The sequence below is a fragment of the Globicephala melas genome, chromosome 7 (assembly GCF_963455315.2).
Source record: "Globicephala melas chromosome 7, mGloMel1.2, whole genome shotgun sequence".
NCBI classification, from domain to species: domain Eukaryota; kingdom Metazoa; phylum Chordata; class Mammalia; order Artiodactyla; family Delphinidae; genus Globicephala; species Globicephala melas.
The window spans coordinates 2,536,285-2,554,514 of record NC_083320.1 but is presented as its reverse complement, the minus strand read 5'-3'; the positions used below and the strand labels follow the sequence as shown (position 1 = coordinate 2,554,514).

Sequence of the window (18,230 nt, the reverse complement as noted above, 5' to 3'; positions counted from 1 at the left end):
GCCCTTCCTTCTCTAGGGCGCCTCATGTCCCCTTCTTCGGTTCCACTCAAATACCATTGTTCTGCATGTGTGCTAAGTATGATTTTTGTTAGAATGAGGCGTACAGTTTGCTTATTCATGAAGAAGGATTTTGCCAGTGAATTAAGTTGATGGCCAGGGAGTTTGCAGTTGATCCGTGGCTTGGTACTTATTGTCGTTCTCTCTCCAGGACTCAGAAGTTGACCCTGTGCGCCCTCTGACCTGCCCACACCCTGCCCCTTTCCCGTCTGGGTCTTGAGGGCATCTGGGTGACCACCTTTTCCCCAGTCCCTTGGCTCTCGCAGAACTTATGTTTGTTGTGTTCTTGTTACTGGCTTTCCTTAAACCAGTCATTAAAGCATGGTCCTGTTGAGGCTTCCCCAGAAGAGTTGCTGGCTGGTCAGTTGGAGCCACGCTGACAGAGTTAGGCTCCCTGTGTTCAGGCCTGTTGCACAGGCAGAGACACGGCGAGGCTGTTCTGACCCAGAGCAAAACTGTCAGCCTGCCCTCCTCCTGTGTTGCTCGGCCCGTCCCCTTCAGACCCCCTTGGAGCTTCTGGGAGGGACCAAGAGCAGAGACTGACAGAGGGCAGAGGGCAGTTTGTCACAGCTGCTGGGGCGTGCAGTGGCCAGCTCTGTTTCTCTGTCTAGGGAGTTCCACAGAGTTGAGCAGATAACAAGACCTTTTTCACCAGGGCCTGCTCTTCTCTGGAGGTGGGAAGTGGCAGCGAGCGTTGGCGCAGCCCCGCTTGTCCTCACAGCCAGCCTTTGGTGTGTAGGGTTAGGAGAGGCGTTTAAGCTCTCCCTCTGTCTCTCCCTTTCTTCCCATGCGTTCCAGGTGTCCCCAGGACCTTGCTCAATCTGTGCCGTGTGGCCGTGAGAAGAGCGCTTGGCAAATACCGACTCCATCTGATTCCCTCGCTGCCTCTGCCAGACCCCATAAAAAAGTTCCTGCTGTATGAGCAGAACTCACGGGCAGCGGCTGACTGCAGCGAGGAGGAAGCAGTCTTCAGAGCCAGTCGACACCGGTTCCTGCCCCTGTGACCACGTCCTGTGCTGCTGACTAGATCCCACCTGGCTGCTGGTGAAGCGGAATCAGCCTCGTCCTCATGGATTGTATCCCATCTCAGGTGCTTGGGGCGTCGGACAGTCCTTAGGTCGGTATCAGCCGAAAGGCTCGTACAAAATTAATTTTGTTCTTCCTCAGTGTCTGTGTTTTGGAAATTAATGAAATGGGCCTCGAAATGTGAGCAAGTTCGGGCTGAGCTTGGAGGCCTGCTGACTTCCCCAGGAGGGGGAACTAGCACCGTGCAGGGCTGTGCTGCTGCGTTTGCCTCTCAGCTTGATTAACGCGAAATGAAAAGGAGTCTTGCTATAAAAGTATGGAGATGCACTTCCTGAACTTACTAGTTTGTTTCCCCTGCTGCTGGGGTAGACGTGTGACATTTATCATGCGCACCCCGTTTCCTTGCCGCTTCACTGTTCTCTCCTTGTGGCGTAGGCGCCATATTAATTGTCTTCATTCAAGGATGGTTTCCTGGCCACATGGATGGGCTTTACTGCCTCAAAGTCAATACTTGCATTTGTTCACAGCCTCTTTAGGTAACGCTCAGAGTTCTGCAGCGCTGCACCTGTCTGATACCCACCTGTGCCTAGCATCATGCCAACAGGTCTCATGAGTTCTCTGCCATTTCACTTTGGGGAGCTTCCAGACAGTTGATTGATTTTAGGAGGCCAACGCTGAAATAGCCAGTAATTGACTGCCTACATTCGGACCAAGGACTGTCCAACAGCATTCACTGCCAGTTCTAAAAGAGGAAGATGCCTGTGGCGCTGTCTTCTCGTCGCTGCACATACCAGAAAGTGCAAACTTTAGTCATCTTCTGGATGGTTCTAAGCTTTCAGTTGCTTTGTGTTCAGTGGACAAAACATCTGCTGTTTGGTTGATTGATCTTCACTTTTTTGGACCTAATGTCTTGGTAGTTGCTCCTAGAACCGAAGAAAGGGGATAGCAGTGAGGTCAGAGGGCTTCCCCTGGCCTGCCGGGGGTGGTGAGAAGTGAGAGGAATGAGCTGGCTTGTCACCTGACGGACGGCTTGGCTGTGGGCAGGGCTCACTCACACCTGGGCTGCGTGGCCAGGTGTGTGGCCATGTCGGCACAGGTGGGCCAGAGGCTGCCTCTTTGGAGCATCCAGGTGCTGCTGTTTCCAGGGAAATCACATCTGGTAATTTGAGGCCTCAGGGCCATTGTGTGGATCTGTGGTGATTCTGACCTTTAGAAGTGTTTAGAAACGGGCAGATTTCAAATCTGAGTTTGGATTTTCTGCAATAAGAGAAATCTAATTTGTAACAATTGAACTAATGATAGGGGTTTATTTAATTATTAGCGTCATTATGTGTCTTCACCGACCAGACAGGCAGTGTCTGGCCATTGTCGTCTGTGGCTCGAGGATGGAATTCTGAACGCCACCTCCTGTGTCATGGATGGACGTGTGTTGGAAAGCCAGGCTGGCCCATATATGAACGTATGAGGTCTGAGGGGGGGCCGTCGATGATTTGGGGGGGCCAGCGTAGCCGCTGGAGGCTTCACCTCATTACAGGCGGTGGCCAAGGCGTAAGTGTTGGATGGCGTCTGAGGCCCGAGCCTGGGCTGTGTGCTGCTTCTCAGGACGGGGAGCCTGCGTGGCTGGTCGCATTCAGAGCTCGGAGTCAGGAGAGGCTTCCTGAGAGGAGAGGCGCTGCGGGTGGGCGGCCGATGGGGCCCTTTGCAGCCGGAGCTGAGTGCTGCAGGGCTTCAGCCCGGGGCCGGGCATCAGCTGCGTTCCTGTGGCACGTGTGGTGGGACCACACCCGAGCTGGGCTGCGGCTGGGCCAGGAGCTGCGGGGAGCTGGGGCTCTGCCTGCACTTAGGGAAGGGTTGTGTGGAAGCTCGAGCCACCCAGAGGTGGGCTGGGCCGCTGGAGGGGACTTCGTGTCACTGGGGGTGTGTCAGCGCTGGCTTGTCACCTCCATGGTCGGGCTGAGAGAGGTGTATCAGGAGTGGTTAGCTCCCCTTACTTTTTTTTTTTTTAAGAAGATGTTGGGGGTAGGAGTTTATTAATTAATTAATTTATTTTTGCTGTGTTGGGTCTTCGTTTCTGTGCGAGGGCTTTCTCTAGTTGTGGCAAGCGGGGGCCACTCTTCATCGCGGTGCGCAGGCCTCTCACTATCGCGGCCTCTCTTGTTGCGGAGCACAGGCTCCAGATGCGCAGGCTCAGTAGTTGTGGCTCACGGGCCTAGCCTCTCCGTGGAATGTGGGATCCTCCCAGACCAGGGCTCGAACCCCTGTCCCCTGCATTAGCAGGCAGATTCTCAACCACTGCGCCACCAGGGAAGCCCCTCCCCTTACTTTTAAGCTCTTGCAGCTGCCCTTTGGCTCGGGATCCCTGCGGGTGAGCCTTGCTGCAGGCTTGCAGGACATTCTGAGTTTGCCCTGCTTGGTGTTTTCTTCAGGGGTCTGTTAGGGACAGAGCCTCCCCAGCCCGGCCCTGGGTAGGAGGGTGTCTCTGTTCTCAGACCTTCTGGAAAGCCGCATCTGGGAATGCTGCCAGTGCGGGGGTCCCAGCCATGCCGATGCGACCTTGGGGCTGCACCAGCAGAGTGGGCGTCAGCCTCCTTTGCAGGTGAAGTGAGTGCAGGGCTTGCTTCTGGGGGTTGGAACCATTTTTCTGGGATCTCTCTGGAAGGAGTGGACTGAGTCGACGCTCATTGTTGGGCCTGGCCCAGAGCTGACCGGGGAGGCAGTGGGACTGGGGAGAGGTTGAGCCGGGGAGTGGGGCCCCCGAGCATGGTGTGCTCAGGGCCGGTCCGCAGGGGCCAGGGCCTCAGCTCTTCCTTTGCAGAGAAAGGTTGGCTTTCTCTTTGTGCAGCCAACTTTTAGAGATTTTTTCACAATCCCAGCAACTTCGAGGTTCAGGCTCTAGTTTGACATTTCACAGCTGCCAAACCTGAATCTGAGCATAACGTAGATAGCTGCTTAAGGCCGTTCCTGCTTGTTTTGAGTGGCGCTTTGCTAAAGCTCCCTTTCTCTTTTGTTGGCAGCGATAGGATCCAGAATAGGCAAGAGTCACCCCCTCCATCAGAGCACTTTATAAAATCATGTTTCTGAGCCCTGGGGCCCCAGCCCCACACAGCCAGGAAGTGTGGTGGTACTTGATGAGGCGGCGGCCCCAGAGCCCTCCGCAGGGAGGGGCATGATGCACCAATGGGAAGGAGCCCGAGGTCCCCCCAGCCTAGTCCCGGCAGTGTCCTGCTGTTGTCCCTGCTGGGGTGCCTGCCGGCCACTGAACGGAGTCCTGTGCCTGGGCCTTGGCTGCTGCGGACGGGCGGGGGGCGGGGGGGGGGCGGACGGGGTGTGGTGGAGGCAGCGCTGACACCTCTGAGAATTCAGCTGTGGCATCCTGGGTGGCGTTTCTGCATGTATTTCCAGAACCATCAGTGTCATACATATCTGTGCCTTTTCATATTACTTATGCTATTTATGTATTTATTTACTTATGTATGCCCTACCTTGTTCCAGAAAAGGGTTTAAGGCAGTGATGCTTATTTTTTGATGTTCTCTTTTGACATTTGATAAGTTGTAGTCAACATGCGCTTGTTGTTAAACAGGTAGTTTTAAAAAAGGAAAGGACAGTTAGCAGTTTCCTGATGTTGAATATGTTTCTGTTATCAGGGCTGAGTGCCATCATTTTAATTTTTTCCTCTTGCTTCCATGAATTGATTCTTCAAATAAAAGGTTCACGCGTAAATAGAAAGAGAGGAACTTGCAGCCAAGGTCAGGCTGAGCAAAGGAAAATCGGCCCTAGAGAGAAGCGCTCTCCTGTGCTTGCCGCCTCCTGCCTGGCCTTGAGCAGGTCCTGTTCCCGGGAGGCTGCTCTCTTACACGGGCCGGGGCTGGCCGTGCCTTTCCCATGGAGCTTTTGGGAGGGCACGTGAGAGAATGTATGTGAAAGCACTTTGCACTTAAGCCATGCCTGCGACGTGTACACTGCTGTCCTTGTGAGTGTGGTCCCGCTTCTCAGTGGCTGGGTCTTCGAGGCCATGATGGTGCTGGGACAGCCTGTGATCTTGGTGGTCAGCTGGGCTTGTGCCCCAGGGGGCAGCAAGGGTCACGGCGCCCACGGCATAGGCCTCCTGTGCAGGTCGAAGTACAAGGACACATGTTAAATAACATAGGAAGTCAAGTTCATTCAACTTAAAGGGTTGTCTTTTATTCTAAGATTACGTCCTTCCTAATTTGGGTGATAAAATGTCCTCTTATATAATGAAGGTGATACTAGAGGGCAATATTTTCATTTTAAAATGCTCTTGGTTGCAGAATAAAACGTCAGCTGCCCTTTTGTCAAAGCACAGAATTTCTTATTGAGTTTGCCTGTCTCTGAAAGCCAGCGTCGGGGACCCGCAGTCTCGCTACCGTGTATGTTGACGTGCCGAGGAATTTCTCTCGGAGTCTTGAAACAGCCTGTACGTGGTTGAAGGAGAGCCCAGCGTCTGCTCTGCCTGGTAGTCCAAGAACAAGCCCTGAGATCACTGTGTGAGCTGTTAGGAAGTGCGTGCTTGTGTCCTGCCCACGGCAGAGCGACGACCCTGGGGTGATGGGCCTCTGGCCTCCCCGAATCCCCTAAGAGACACTCCTGGGAGGTTCGTGTGGTCTCCTCAGCGAGGCTGCCCCTGACCTCAGGCCTGGGCACCTGAGGCATCCCCGAGCGCTGGCGCTGGTGCTGGTGGTGAGCCTTCTGGCGCCGGGGCGGCCGGCTTCTGCTCGTGCCCCTCTCAGCCGCCTGCCACTCAGCGGCCAGTCCCGAGTGGTCTGGATTCCCCGCCAGCTTGGAAGTGCCTCATCTGGCCCCATGACCTCTCTCTCCCTCGCTCGCTGATGCCTCACTTCCCTCCTCATCCCCCGCCCCCAGCCTGACTCTCTTGATGTGGAATAAAATAACTGATGTGCACACATGAGTGGTTAGTGGGATCATGTCCTAGGAGAATTCCACGGGGGGGACGTGCAGAGTTTGAAGTGCAGTGACGTGCGGAATATATGCTATAAATTCTAGGAAGACAGTCGGATGGAAAAGAGAGGCGGGGGGAAGGGTGACTTCTGTTGCCTTAACTTGTAATCGCTCAGTGTCTGGAATGCTTGGGGAGCTTTTCTTTTTTAAGTTGCTTGGATTTCAGATCTCTCCCAAGTGACGTATGCGTGTGCCATCCATGCAGTTTAGTGTGGTATTTGTGGGCACGGTTCTCCTGTGTATAACATCAGTTTGCTGCTGTGATTTAGCCAGCAGTGCCCCTGCTCCGCCCCGCGTGTTTGCACAGCTCCCGCTGCTTCTGTCTGGTGTCGGGCACGTGAGGTGTGACACGCGCTGGGGCCCGTGTGCCTGCACGCCTGCTGAAGGGGAATGCTGACCGTCAGCCCTCAGCTTCTCCTTCTCCTCTGGTCATGACTGCGTGCTTGCCCGCAGCAGCTGGGACCTGACTGTTCTTTGCACTTGTGCCTGGTTAAGAGCTTTCAGAAATACAATGGACATCTTTGATGTGTTATTGTAACTTTAGTAAATGCTTTATTCCCCTTTAATTCCCCCCAATGCCTTAATTTAGTGCACTGTTTATCTCATTGGATAGAAGAATTGACCATGTGAAATCTTTGTACGTGAACTTCAGGTAGAAGAAGCTGGCTCTCTGGAGAGTTCCTAATTCGCAGAGAAGGGCTTATCTAACACAGGAGTTTTAAACTGCTCTGGGGGACCCTGGCGCTCTAGGGAGGCACCCAAAATGTTGCACAGGTTTAAACTGATGGATGAGCCTGTTTTACTTGGTGGGGTTTCTAGTGTGAAGAGAGTGTGCTCCTAAAAGTGTGTGAAACACATGACTTTCAATCAGGGTGACACTGTCCCTGCAGTGCTCTGTCGGGTGGGGAGGTGGTGGAGACTGCGGGCCCCTGTTCTTTGTGACTTAGTTTGAAAGTGGGATGGTGTGGTGTGAAGCTTTGGGAATGAATGAACTAAATAAAGCATTTATTCATGTCTCAGTGACTCCCTGGCATGTCTCTCTGTTTGCTGTTTCAGATGTTTTCTTTGTTCCTCACACCGATGCCCAACCCCCTACCCCCATATGTACACTTCTCCTGCTCTACTGAAAGATGGCCTCACTTTCAGTCTACCTCAAAACCAGCTGCATCTGTGTGGCAGAGATTGCTGGTTTTCCTTCATTGTCTCCATCTGTGATAACAGACCCACAGTTCTAGCTGGAGACTTGAATTCTCTGAATAGGTCTTCATTTCCCAGACTTCTTACAGCTCGATGTGGCCATTTACCATAGCTCCTTCCTGAAATCCCATTAAAGTTACAGGGAATTTTAATTTTTTTAAAAGGCATAAATCCACTAGGATGACTATAAATAGCAACAAAATTTTGGAACCTCTCAAGAAAACAGATGAATGGTAACTGACTTAGAAATACCCGAGGAGACAACGTTGTAAAAAAGAAATGAGAGCATCTGAGAATCTGATTTTATTGCAAAGCTCCCAGAGGCTCTGGGATTGGCAGTTCCAGGTGCCTCTGGAAGTGGTTGTGAAAGAGTGAAAGCAGGAGGGCTGGCTGAAGGCCCTTTTCAGAAGCAGTTACAACTCTCCACTCCACACAGTTGAGCAGTTGTTCCTGCCCCAGCCCGGCGGGAGACTGAGGGAGGCGAGACATTGGCCTTCAGTATGTAAAATCCTCAGCTCAGAAACAGGCTGTATCCTCCAGGCAGGAAATAAAGGAGAAAGAGACTTCTTGAGAGATCTCACCAGCCTAAAAGGAAACACCTAAAGATACCAATACTGAATGTGGCTAAAGAAAATCACACACTTCTAACAGTGGATTCCAGTAAATAATTCAAGAAAATTCTGAGAATAAAGGCTATGTTTCCAAATTACAAGGACTGGCCAAGTACTAACCACGGCTGGTGACCAGCCAGGGCACATCACTGTGGAATTTCAGAGTGCTGGGGAGAAAAGATTCTATAACTTCTGGAGCGGATAAACAGGACACATACAAAGTATCAGGAATCAAAATAGCTTTGGAATCCTCAAATGTCACATTGGATAACAGAGGAATTGGGACCTTTCAGAATTCTGAAGGAAATGCATATAAAAGTCATGCTAAAAAGACCTGTAGTTTCTTTAAAAATGTATGTTCCACACACCCTTTCTTAAGAAACTATTAGAGGATGTACTCTTCCAGAACAAAGGGGTAAACGAAGAAAGGAGAAAACCTGGTATTCAGGAAATGTGGATCCAACGCAAAGAGGCAAGGTGACTCCCAGGAACACAGTGAAAGCCTTGAGGACGACAGCTGTGCATCAGGCACAGAAGGCACCCGATCGAGACTAGATGTGAGGGGCTGAGGCCCCAGAGAAGATGCCTTAATTATTAGAATAACTGTTGTCTCTGAACATGTTTAGATAGGAGTTGGGATTGATTTATTGACAAGTACCTAGGAAACCAAGGGACATAACTCCAAGGAAAACAAAAGGTTGGGCAAGAAAGAAAAAGTTACCACGGTAATACTAGATGCCTCAGCTGTGACTAGTATTTACACAGTCCTAATAACATGCACCTACTACCATAAGCGCTATTGGGGGGATGAAGGGTGGGGAAGTGTGTGTGGGTGAAAGCTAAATAATAAAGAGCAGAATTCATTACAACCAACAGAGGGCAGCAGCAAAGCCCAAAGCTGCTGCTTTCTAAGGAAGAAATGGACACACCTCCAGAGACTAATCAAGACAAAAAGGACATACAAATCACTTAAAAATTTAAAAGGGCAATTTTATAGGTCATATAAAAAGATGAGGGTATATTATAAACAACTTTACGATAGTAAATGTGAAAATTTAGAGGAAATGGACACATTCCTAGAAAATAGAATTTACCTAATTTATGGAAGTACTCGGACAGCCGCGGGGGCAGCTACCGCCCGAAAGGAAGTGGCATTTGAGTACTTGACGCGGAAATCTTGGCGCGTCTCCTTTAAGAGGAGGTGAAGCCCCGCCCCACGTGGGAACGCCGTTTCTCAGCGCCCGTTGTGATCTACGTCACGACGTGGAGGGCCAATGAGGACCCGGGAGGTGGGGCGTTCCTGTGCGTGTGGACGAGGTGGGGGCCGGACTTCCCGATCCGTCCTCCTGGGATCCCGTCGGCTCTGGGGTAGGCCGTCGCCCGAAGGACCCGAGAGCTGGGTGGGGTGGTCCTGGAGGATTCTCGGCTGGGGCTCCCCTGGCGGCAGGGCCGCGTGGTCTCCGAGGATGTGGCCTGTGCTTCTCCCAGGAGGAGTGGCCCGGCGCCTGCTGCGTGGAGGTTGGACGTGGGGGAACTTGGCACCTGCGGCCCCGGGTGGTCGGTGTGGCGTAGAGCGGGAGGCACCGGCCGAGCGGGGCGCTTTTGTAAGCGCATCTCAGGTCGGGACGCCCCTCGCAGGTCCGTCTGCTTGGGCGCGTTCCCTGAGATGTGTGGCCCAGGCTGGAAAGACGAGTTGCTCCTGGCTGAGCACCGGGGAGCCGCCGCGGGCAGAAGCTGCAGTGAGGAGGCGTGGGGGAGAGGCTTCGGCCTCAGCGCTCCCGGCCCCAAAGCAGCCCAGCCGAGAGAAACCCAGCAGAGGCGGGCAGGGTAGGGCCTCGTGGCGAGGCACTGTGGATCCACGTGTCAGAGAAGCCCTTAGTGTGCGGGGAGGACGGGTCCAGCGCCGGCCTCCTCCAGCACCAGGACGGGGAAGGCCGGCAGGAGCGCCGCAGGCTGGGAGACCGCTCACCCCGGACTGTACGGCAAGTGGGAGGGAGCCTACGGCCGCCACACCGGGGCAGGTCTGAGTGCAGGTAACCCCCGCCTCTTTCAACGGTGGAGAATCCACGCTGGAGAAGAGCCTTATGAGTGCAGCCGCCGTGGGAAGGATGCATTCAGCGAAGGATACACTCTTGTTTGGCACCAGAAGGTTCACAGCAGAAAGGCCTGGGACTTCCCTGGCGGTCCGGTGGTTAGGACTCCGCGCTTCCGCTGCAGGGGGCACGGGTTCGATCCCTGGTCGGGGAACTAAGATCCCCGCAAGCCAAAGGGTGCAGCACCGCCCCCGCCCTCCCCCCCCCCCCAAAAAAAAGCCTGATGAGTGCAGTAACATCAGAGAACCTTTAGCGACATCTCTAAGCTCAGTCGGCCTCAGAAAGTTTATACTAGAGAAAGTCCCTTTGAATGCATGGAATGAAAGCGTTTTGCCAAAGGTGTGCTCTGATTTACACTGGAAGTTCACCGCCCAGAAAAGTGTTAGGAGTGCAGCAAACGTGGGAAAATTTCCTGCCAAAACGTCAATCTTGTGCTGCATGGAAGTCTGTTGAGTATGTCCAGTGTGAGAAAGCGTTAAGCTGCAGGTCCAACCCCATTCACCCCTGGCAGGTTCACCCTCGAGGAAGACCTCATGGATGCAGAGATGGGGGAAGGCCTTCCACCCAAGAGGCTTCTTCATTTAGCAGCAGAACGTTTGCGGTAGAGAGGCCTATGAGTGCAGCCGATGTGAGAAAACCTTCAGTCAAGGGCCTCACCTCGTAAGCATCACGAAGTTCATGCTGGGGAAACGCCTTAAGTGTGCAGGGAACGTGCTCTCTCCTCGTTCAGCGGAACAGGACGCGTGCCAGAGACAAGGTGAGGGAGCCTCTGTGAGGATGCCCTTGGCTGGAAGCAGAGCTTCGTAGGGTCAAACGGGATATTCCTGATGAGTGCTAGGTGTGTGGGGAGCTTTCGGGTGCTCTCACCTGCCCCGGGGCCCTTGCCAGAGTTCTCTCGCTGGCAGGGCCCATGACAGAAGCCATCTCACCACTCTGCCAGCTGGGAGGGACTCGTCACCTGTGCTCGTTCCAGTCCCTGGAGGGACCCGTGAGCAGCCTGGGCCTGTTGATGGGCCTCCTCTCCTTCCTGACTAGTTAGGGCGTGGGTGTGACCCAGCATTGGCTAGGAGGGCCTCAGCTGCGTCCTTTCTGTGGCTCTCAGGGATGGTTTACCTTTTTTCAGGGACCTTGTGGGCCTCATGTGACTCTCGATGGATTTGTCCAGCTTCCACGTCAAACTTCCAGGGGAACTGCCTGCCTCCCATTAGTCTGCTGGGTGTGGAAATAAAGGCCTTGTAACTGAAGCCACCTTGAATCTGGGGGTTTCGGCTTACTGTGTAGGGTGAGTTGAGAACAGGATTGGGGTCTGCCAGCATTAAGAGGGCGGGTGGGGAAGGGGAGAGAAGACGATAGGGAAAAACTCTGTCTCCTTTTGGCTTAGTTTGTGTTGCTGCCCAAGACCTTCGGGGAATGACTGACGCTTAGTGGGCTGAATCCCATGGGCTGGAAAGCAGGATTATTTTGGACACAGAGATCACCCTGAGGACGGGTGGTTGGTGTGACAGCCCCAGTGCATCTCAGAGCTGTATGAGTTTGGTCCCTTGTATCCAGGGGGTGTCTCACATTCCCCAGCACTGCTGAGGGGAAGCTTTTTCCCAGCACCTCTCTAGGAGCCTCGTCTCCTGAAGTTAAGAACCTGGTAGGCATGTGTCATCGACCATAAGACCCACAGGGGCCGTGTAGGAGCCATAATTAGTGCAGAAACACTAGGCGTAATAGTAGGGAACAGGGGAGTCTGTGGCAAAGTTAGGGGGCAGTGTGCCCCTTTTAAACACACATTCATAAGTGTGCTTGTAACTCTGGCTCTGAAAAATGAGAGTGTACAGAAATTCTCCAGGCCTCCAGACGCGTGTCTCTCCAAGCTTACCATCAGCAAATAACCTAAAGGTTCTGTAGTGGTTGCACCTGCTCCAGGGTTGAGAGGTTCACTGGGTTACCCTGGGCTGCTGGACCGAGGCTGGTGGGCAGGAAACCACCTGTTGGCGTGCCAGAGATTCGCTGGGAAGCTGCTTGCACGGGGTTCCGTTGAACCTGGTGGGACACTGGCGGGAGCAGGCTGGACTCCCGGGGAAAGCTGGGAGGCTGCCTGTGGGGAAGTTGAAGTTTCTGGGAAGCCTGTTAGGATACCTGAGGAGCTCACCCGGGAAGCTGCCTGCTGGGTGCCGCTGACACTGCAGCAGGTATGCTCCACCGGTGTCGTATGCCAGCCAGGTGCCTAGGGGGTTAGAAAGAAAGGAAGCACTATGGAACTACGAAGAGAAACCCCCCTCCTTCCAGCATCCCTCCAGCGCCCTCTCCTGACCAGCTTAACATCGTTCCAGTTCCAGTATCACAGCTGAGCAGTGGAGCTGGGATTTGGGAAGGCTTGGGGGAGGAGTCTCAGACCCAGCCTCCCCTGCAGTCAAGGGGTCTGGCCTGTGAATTGACTTGGGTCTGAGAACCAGGTGAGAGGCCGTTCCTAGCCACAGTTGGGACTCAAGTCAGGGTTTTGGCTCTTAGGCCTAAAGGTTTTTTTGTTTTTGTTCCCCCCCCCCGCCCCTGTTTTATAGATCAGTCAGTACTCTTAGGAGCACTGTGTTCAGTGAACCACTGTTAGAGACCCCTGGGGACCAAGGTGTTCTGATTGGGGGTACACGTCTGCTGTCTCTCTCGGTGGATGCACCCCCCTTGCCTTTTGTGGTCGATTCCTGCCGTTTGGCCTCTGCTCCTCTGGAATCCCATCATCTCCACTGAAATTGGGGAGCCCACCTCAGCGGCAGCATCCCCACCACCATGCGTGCCGTCAAGGAGAACAGTCCCGAAGCCTTCCAAGCACGTGAGCGCCCCTCGTACTAAGGGGTTTCTCGGTGCCCTAGTGAAAGGAACGTCTTCCGGGTCTTCCGGAAATCCATAGTTGGGAGGTAGGTGTGCAGGTCACACGGGACGGGACGGATCCAGGCCGACATTCCTGTCTCCCTAGGCCTTTGGATTCCCTCCTCCGTGCCAGGGAAGCTCTGGCATCTCACCCTAGCCAAATGTAGGCCATTTCTGAGGATAAGTCTCAGTCAGACAGTCAGATATGTTGTTTAGAAACACCTCCAGCTGCTCAAGTGAGTGCATTAAATCTGAACTCTAGTCCCTTTACCATCATCCATAAATTTGGCCTGATCTAGTGTTATGTCCCACCCTCTGTGGTCTAACACCCTTAGAATCCACTTCACATGTGTTTCCCATGTTTCTGGTATATGTTAGGAAAGGCTTGCTCATTTTCTAGGTGGGTTAGCTAGTCTTCCCGGAGCATTGTGTGTTCCTGTCCCACTGGAGCATGCTGTGCTTTGACCTTAGTCACGTGACTGGTGGCAACAGGGGGTAGTTGTGCTGGGTCTTGAGAATAGCTGTCCCTTTTCAAGGCGTCTCCCCTTGGCAAGGGTGTCAACGGATTTTCAAGCAAAGGAAGACGCCACGGACAGACGACCTCTACTGGTGAGGGAGGCTTAGAACAACTTGGGGTTTTAGGCTGGTCAGTTTCCCTGGATCTAACCAAATGTCCCCACCCCAGTTTCATGTTCCCACCCTTTCTCAGTCAGTGCCTGACGTTCCCTTGAGATACTGGTGAGACTGAATCTAGCTGTTCACAAGCAATACAATGAACAAAATGACTGCAAAAAAAGAAAGAGGTTCTTTACTGAAGTATTCTGGTTCTCACTATTACTTGTCCTGAGAGTTAAGTCACCATGACTTGTCATTTTCTCTCTGTGTGCACTCCAGTGCACTCGAAGCTCTATCCCATACCGTACCGCCTGTAGCCATCTTTAATACCATTAAAAAAAAAAAAAAAAGAAAAAGGTTCAGTAGCCACAGGTGCTCCAAGTCACTTGCTTCAGTCAGCACTTCATCACAAGCAACCAAAGGCGATGGCTCGATTAATTCTGATACTGGTGCATGCGGGCGTGCCACGGATTACTAGCTTCCCGTTTCCCACTGGCAATGAGCTCAACACTGCTTAAGCTCGAAATCACAACAGATCAATTCCCAGATCCCACTTTGCAAGTCCATCTCCTGTGATCACTCCCGGTACCAGTTCTGAATCAGTCAGGGTCCAGTCCAGCATACAGTAACCACACAATAATATGAGCAAGGAAGGTTTGAGATAAGAATTATTAACTATTTCCAGGGAGAAAAAAGAGCATTCGAAGGAATACCCCAAGGGAGAGTACCCACGGAAGGAACAAATGTGGAAGGCAGGGAGCCCTCCCCAAGGCTGGATTGACACCTTGTTGGAGATGGTGGTGTTTTAACTCAACAGACAGACGGCAGAAAAGTTCGCAGGGTTGATCTGGGCCAGAGTTGGTCCGTGTGACTGATGGGCAAGAGCTCTGAGCTAGTGGAAGGCGGGACCCCCCCTATCCCCAGCGCCCCCCTCCCCCGCACTGGGGTGCCTACGTGATTCACCTGGAAGCTGCCCTGGGGGAGGGAGGTGCTGTCAACTTGGCTTAGAAGCCTGCTGGGTCGTGGCTGGGCTTGCCGGTGAGCTGCTGAGAAGCCCTCCAGGGAGTGCCCTTGAACCCTCTGGAAACTGCTTACAGGGCTGCCCCTGAGCTCCCCACCAGGAAGCCACCTCAGGTGCCCTGAAGCTTACTGGGAGGCGAGCTCCTGGGTGCACAGCGCTCCAGCCAAGCACCCGGGGAGCCAGGAGGAAGGAAGGCGCCCAGAGCCAGGAGGAGAAACTTGCTCCTCCAGTGCCCCTCCAGCTCCCTCTAGCGACAGAGCCTGACGTTGCGCCAGCTGCAAGGAAGACGTGGTCTGGACCACAAGCAGGACAGTGGGAAGTGGGGTCAGGGCTGAGAGGCCACGCGTTTACCACCGGCACAACCAAAGTCATGTTATGACGCTAGCACACCCTCGATGGCAAAACCCAGCAAAGGCAGCAGGAAGAAAAGAATACTGGTCTGTGTCACGTGTGCATGGATGCAAAACGCTAAAGAAAACTCAGAAAACTGGATTTAGCAATATATAAACTGTAATGCATTAAGACCACCTTGGGTTTATATTGGTGTCCGCTGGCTCTCTAACTGCGAAGCACCCAGCTGTGACCAGGTGACCTCATCAGTGGAATGCTGCCTCCAGGCTAAGGCTTTTAGGAAGAGAGCACGTGGGCCTCCTCCCCATCTCTTTCCCCTTCTGCTTTCCCGGTGCAGATGATGACCGGCCCCTTGGGGATGGAGGAGTTACAAGGTGGTGGCCCGTGAAGAGCTTCCTGCCAATCCAGCTACCATCCTGGCTAAACAGGTGATAAACTTCTCATGTTTTGAGCTAGTGCCCACTTCGGCATAGGTATGTATGTGTATGTGTGTGTTTTAGCCTTACCTAGCCATATTTATAAGTTACATAGTTCACTATATTTACAGCTTATTAAGGGCTAAAAATGATATGATCATGTTAACAGATGAAGAAAAAGTGTTTAATAAAAAACCCCTGGCAACTAGGAGTGGAAGGGAATGTCTTTGTTCTGACACAGGTTATTTATAAAAAAAACCCCACAGCAAGCATTATAACTAATGGTGAAAAATTTAAAGCTTTACTTTTGAGTTGGGTCCACTAAGGCAATTAGCAACCAAACAAAATAAGTGATATAAGAATTAGAAAGGTGAAAACAGAACTTATTTGACAATGTAAGTGTAGAAAATCCAAAATTACTTACAGGTACATTTTTAGATTAATAAGGAAGTTTTTCAAGTTGTTGAATACATAATCAACTATAAAACCAGTTGCATTCTGTGCACCAAAACCACAAAATTAGAAATTAAGACTTAAAAAGGTGCAATTTACAATGGCATAAAAATCAAGTACACAGGAATATGTATAACAAAAGACATGTAAGAAAACTTTGGGAAACATGAGAGAAGAACCAAATAAGGAGGCTATATAAAAGATGTCAAATTTCTGCACATTGACCTGTAGGTTTAATGCAATCCAGATAAAGATCCTTACATGTTTCTTTTTGAATTTGAAAAGACAGTTCTAATAATTATATGCCAACCTAAAAGGATGAAGCTAGTCAACAGGTTCTGGAAGAAAATGGAGATGCTGAGAGATCTTGCTCTACCAGATTTCAAGACTTAGTATAAAGCTAAAGAGAGAGAATGGGGTTATGTACAAGGGGAGACAAATGGCCGGAACAAAGAACCAGAAATAGATCAATGTGTTTGTGCTTGATTTATGGTGAAACAGACACTGCAGAACAACGGGAAAAATGGTCTGTTGAATAATAATGTTGGGACAGTGGGGATCCACAGTCTCTCTCTCTCACACACACACACACACACACACACACACACACACACGAAAATGGATCTCCACATTTCACCATAATAAAAAGTCAATTCCAGGTGCATTTATTGATAGACACGAGAAAGGCAAAAAAAAAAACAAAACTGCAGATAAAATAGGGAAATCTTCATGATCTCAGAGTCTTAAAAAGACACAAAATTCGTAAGCCACAAAGAAAAGATTGATAAATTAATCTGCATTAAAATGAAGACGTTCTGTTCATCAAAAGACACTATAAAGTGAATGAAAGACATCACTAAGTGGGAGAAGATATTTGGGATGAGACAAAGATCTTACATCTAGAATTAAGTAAATAATTTTCTACAAATCAATAAGAAAAGAAGACTGATAACCAAATAGAAAAGACCTGAACAGGAACTTCATAAAAGAGGAAATCCAAATGGCCAACAGACACATGAAGAGTGTTCCACTTCAGTAGTAATCATGGAAGTGCAAGTGAAAACCGCAGTGGGACTCCAGTACATACCTAACAGATGGGCAGAAAGTCAGGAGTCGTCACTGTTGGTGGAAATGTAAAATGGCACTGGCCCTTTGGAGAACAGTGTGGTAGTTTCTTAAAAAGTGAAACATACACCTACCGTAGGACCCAGCTATTCCACTCCTAGGGATTTACCCCAAAGAAATGAAAACATTTGTCCATACAAAGACTTATATACAAATATTCGTATTTATTCATAATAGTCCCAAATTGGAAAGATCTCCGTATCTATCAAGGAGAGGAGATAAACCGTGGTACACCCATATAATGGAGTACTACTCAGCGTAGAAAGGAACGGACTAGTGTTACTGCAACAACATGAACCGTGAAAGCACGCTCGGCGAGAGAAGCCAGACACAAAAGGCCGCATGTTGTATGAGTCCCTTTACATAAAATTCTAGAAAATGCAAACTCTAGTGACAGAAAGCCGCCCAGGCTTGCCTGGCGTGGGGCGGTGGAGCGGCGCAGGACGGGGGGGGTCACCAAGGAGCTTGTGGCTGTGCTCACCGCCTGGAGTGTGGCGACGGGGGCCCGGGTGTCAGCTGAATCCATCTGTGCACTCCCAATGTGTGCAGTTTACTGTCAAGTCGGTTTATCCCTCGGTAGAGCTGTTAAAACCAAACCCCTCGCGTTCAGTCAACAAGAAGAAAAGCCACACGATCCTGGGCCTTCGGCATGATTGCGAAACAGAGTAGTTCAAACTGCCAATTGCTTTTAAGTAGAACCCCACAAGTGTCCAGTGAACCTATTTCTCAAGTTCTCACTGCTGCCCCTGGGGGGTGTTCTGGCTTGCGGGGGGTCCAGGAGGGGTTCCAAGTCCTCCACTTCTAGCTCCATCTGCTGTGGCCGAGGAGAGAGGCCGTCTCCACTGGGCGCGGTTCTCCTGGGTGTGCAGACGTTTCACTCCCTGTATCTCCACCTGTGGCTCCCCGCCTCCCCCTCGCTGTTTGTGCCCCTGCCCCTCTCGGGCCTCTGTGTACCACAGTCCCTTGATGCTGGCCACACCCTGACACCTTCAGATGGCCCATGCAGGACCCTGAAACGCCCTTGGCCTCCTAGGATGAGGGCTCTGTCGCGCGTGGGGCGGAGGTGAGCTCGGGGCACTGGGACGGGACTGGTGTCCCAGGAGGAGGGAAGTGGCTTTTCGAGAGTGTGCAGTCATGAGATTCTGCGGGTTCAGAATGGCTGGGCTGCTGGGGCAGAGGAGCAGGGGCTGAAGCGGGACGGAGCGTGAGAGAGCGTGCCGAGGAGATGAGTTTAGATTTTAGCCTGCAGACCCATGTTTCTCAGCGTGTGCCTTTGGGGGCCCCTCCAAGAAACACCAAAGAGGGCTGGCAAATTCATAAAGAAAACCAGTGAGCCGGCATTGATTGCATTCCTTTCACACGTTTGAAGTGTGTGATAGATCATGGTCTTCACAGGCGTCCTGGTCTTAACGCATCGTATCCCGAAGGTTTCAC

General features: G+C 51.7%; 1 protein-coding gene across 2 annotated transcripts in view; it reads left to right on the top strand.

The window, feature by feature from the left end:
* The window catches only part of ASB1 (ankyrin repeat and SOCS box containing 1), a 227,434-nt gene that overhangs the window by 14,618 nt on the left and 194,586 nt on the right, over positions 1–18,230 (top strand). Inside the window, exon 5 of one of the 2 annotated variants that reach the window (XR_009564497.1) lies at positions 856–1,174. Coding sequence is in view for 1 of the 2 variants with exons in the window: in XM_060301618.1 (XP_060157601.1) it covers positions 856–1,061 (206 nt within the window). In the remaining variant the exon portion in view is untranslated. Of the gene's footprint in view, positions 1–855; positions 7,078–18,230 lie in introns of those variants that run through there. The other variant, XM_060301618.1, reaches the window with a different exon arrangement.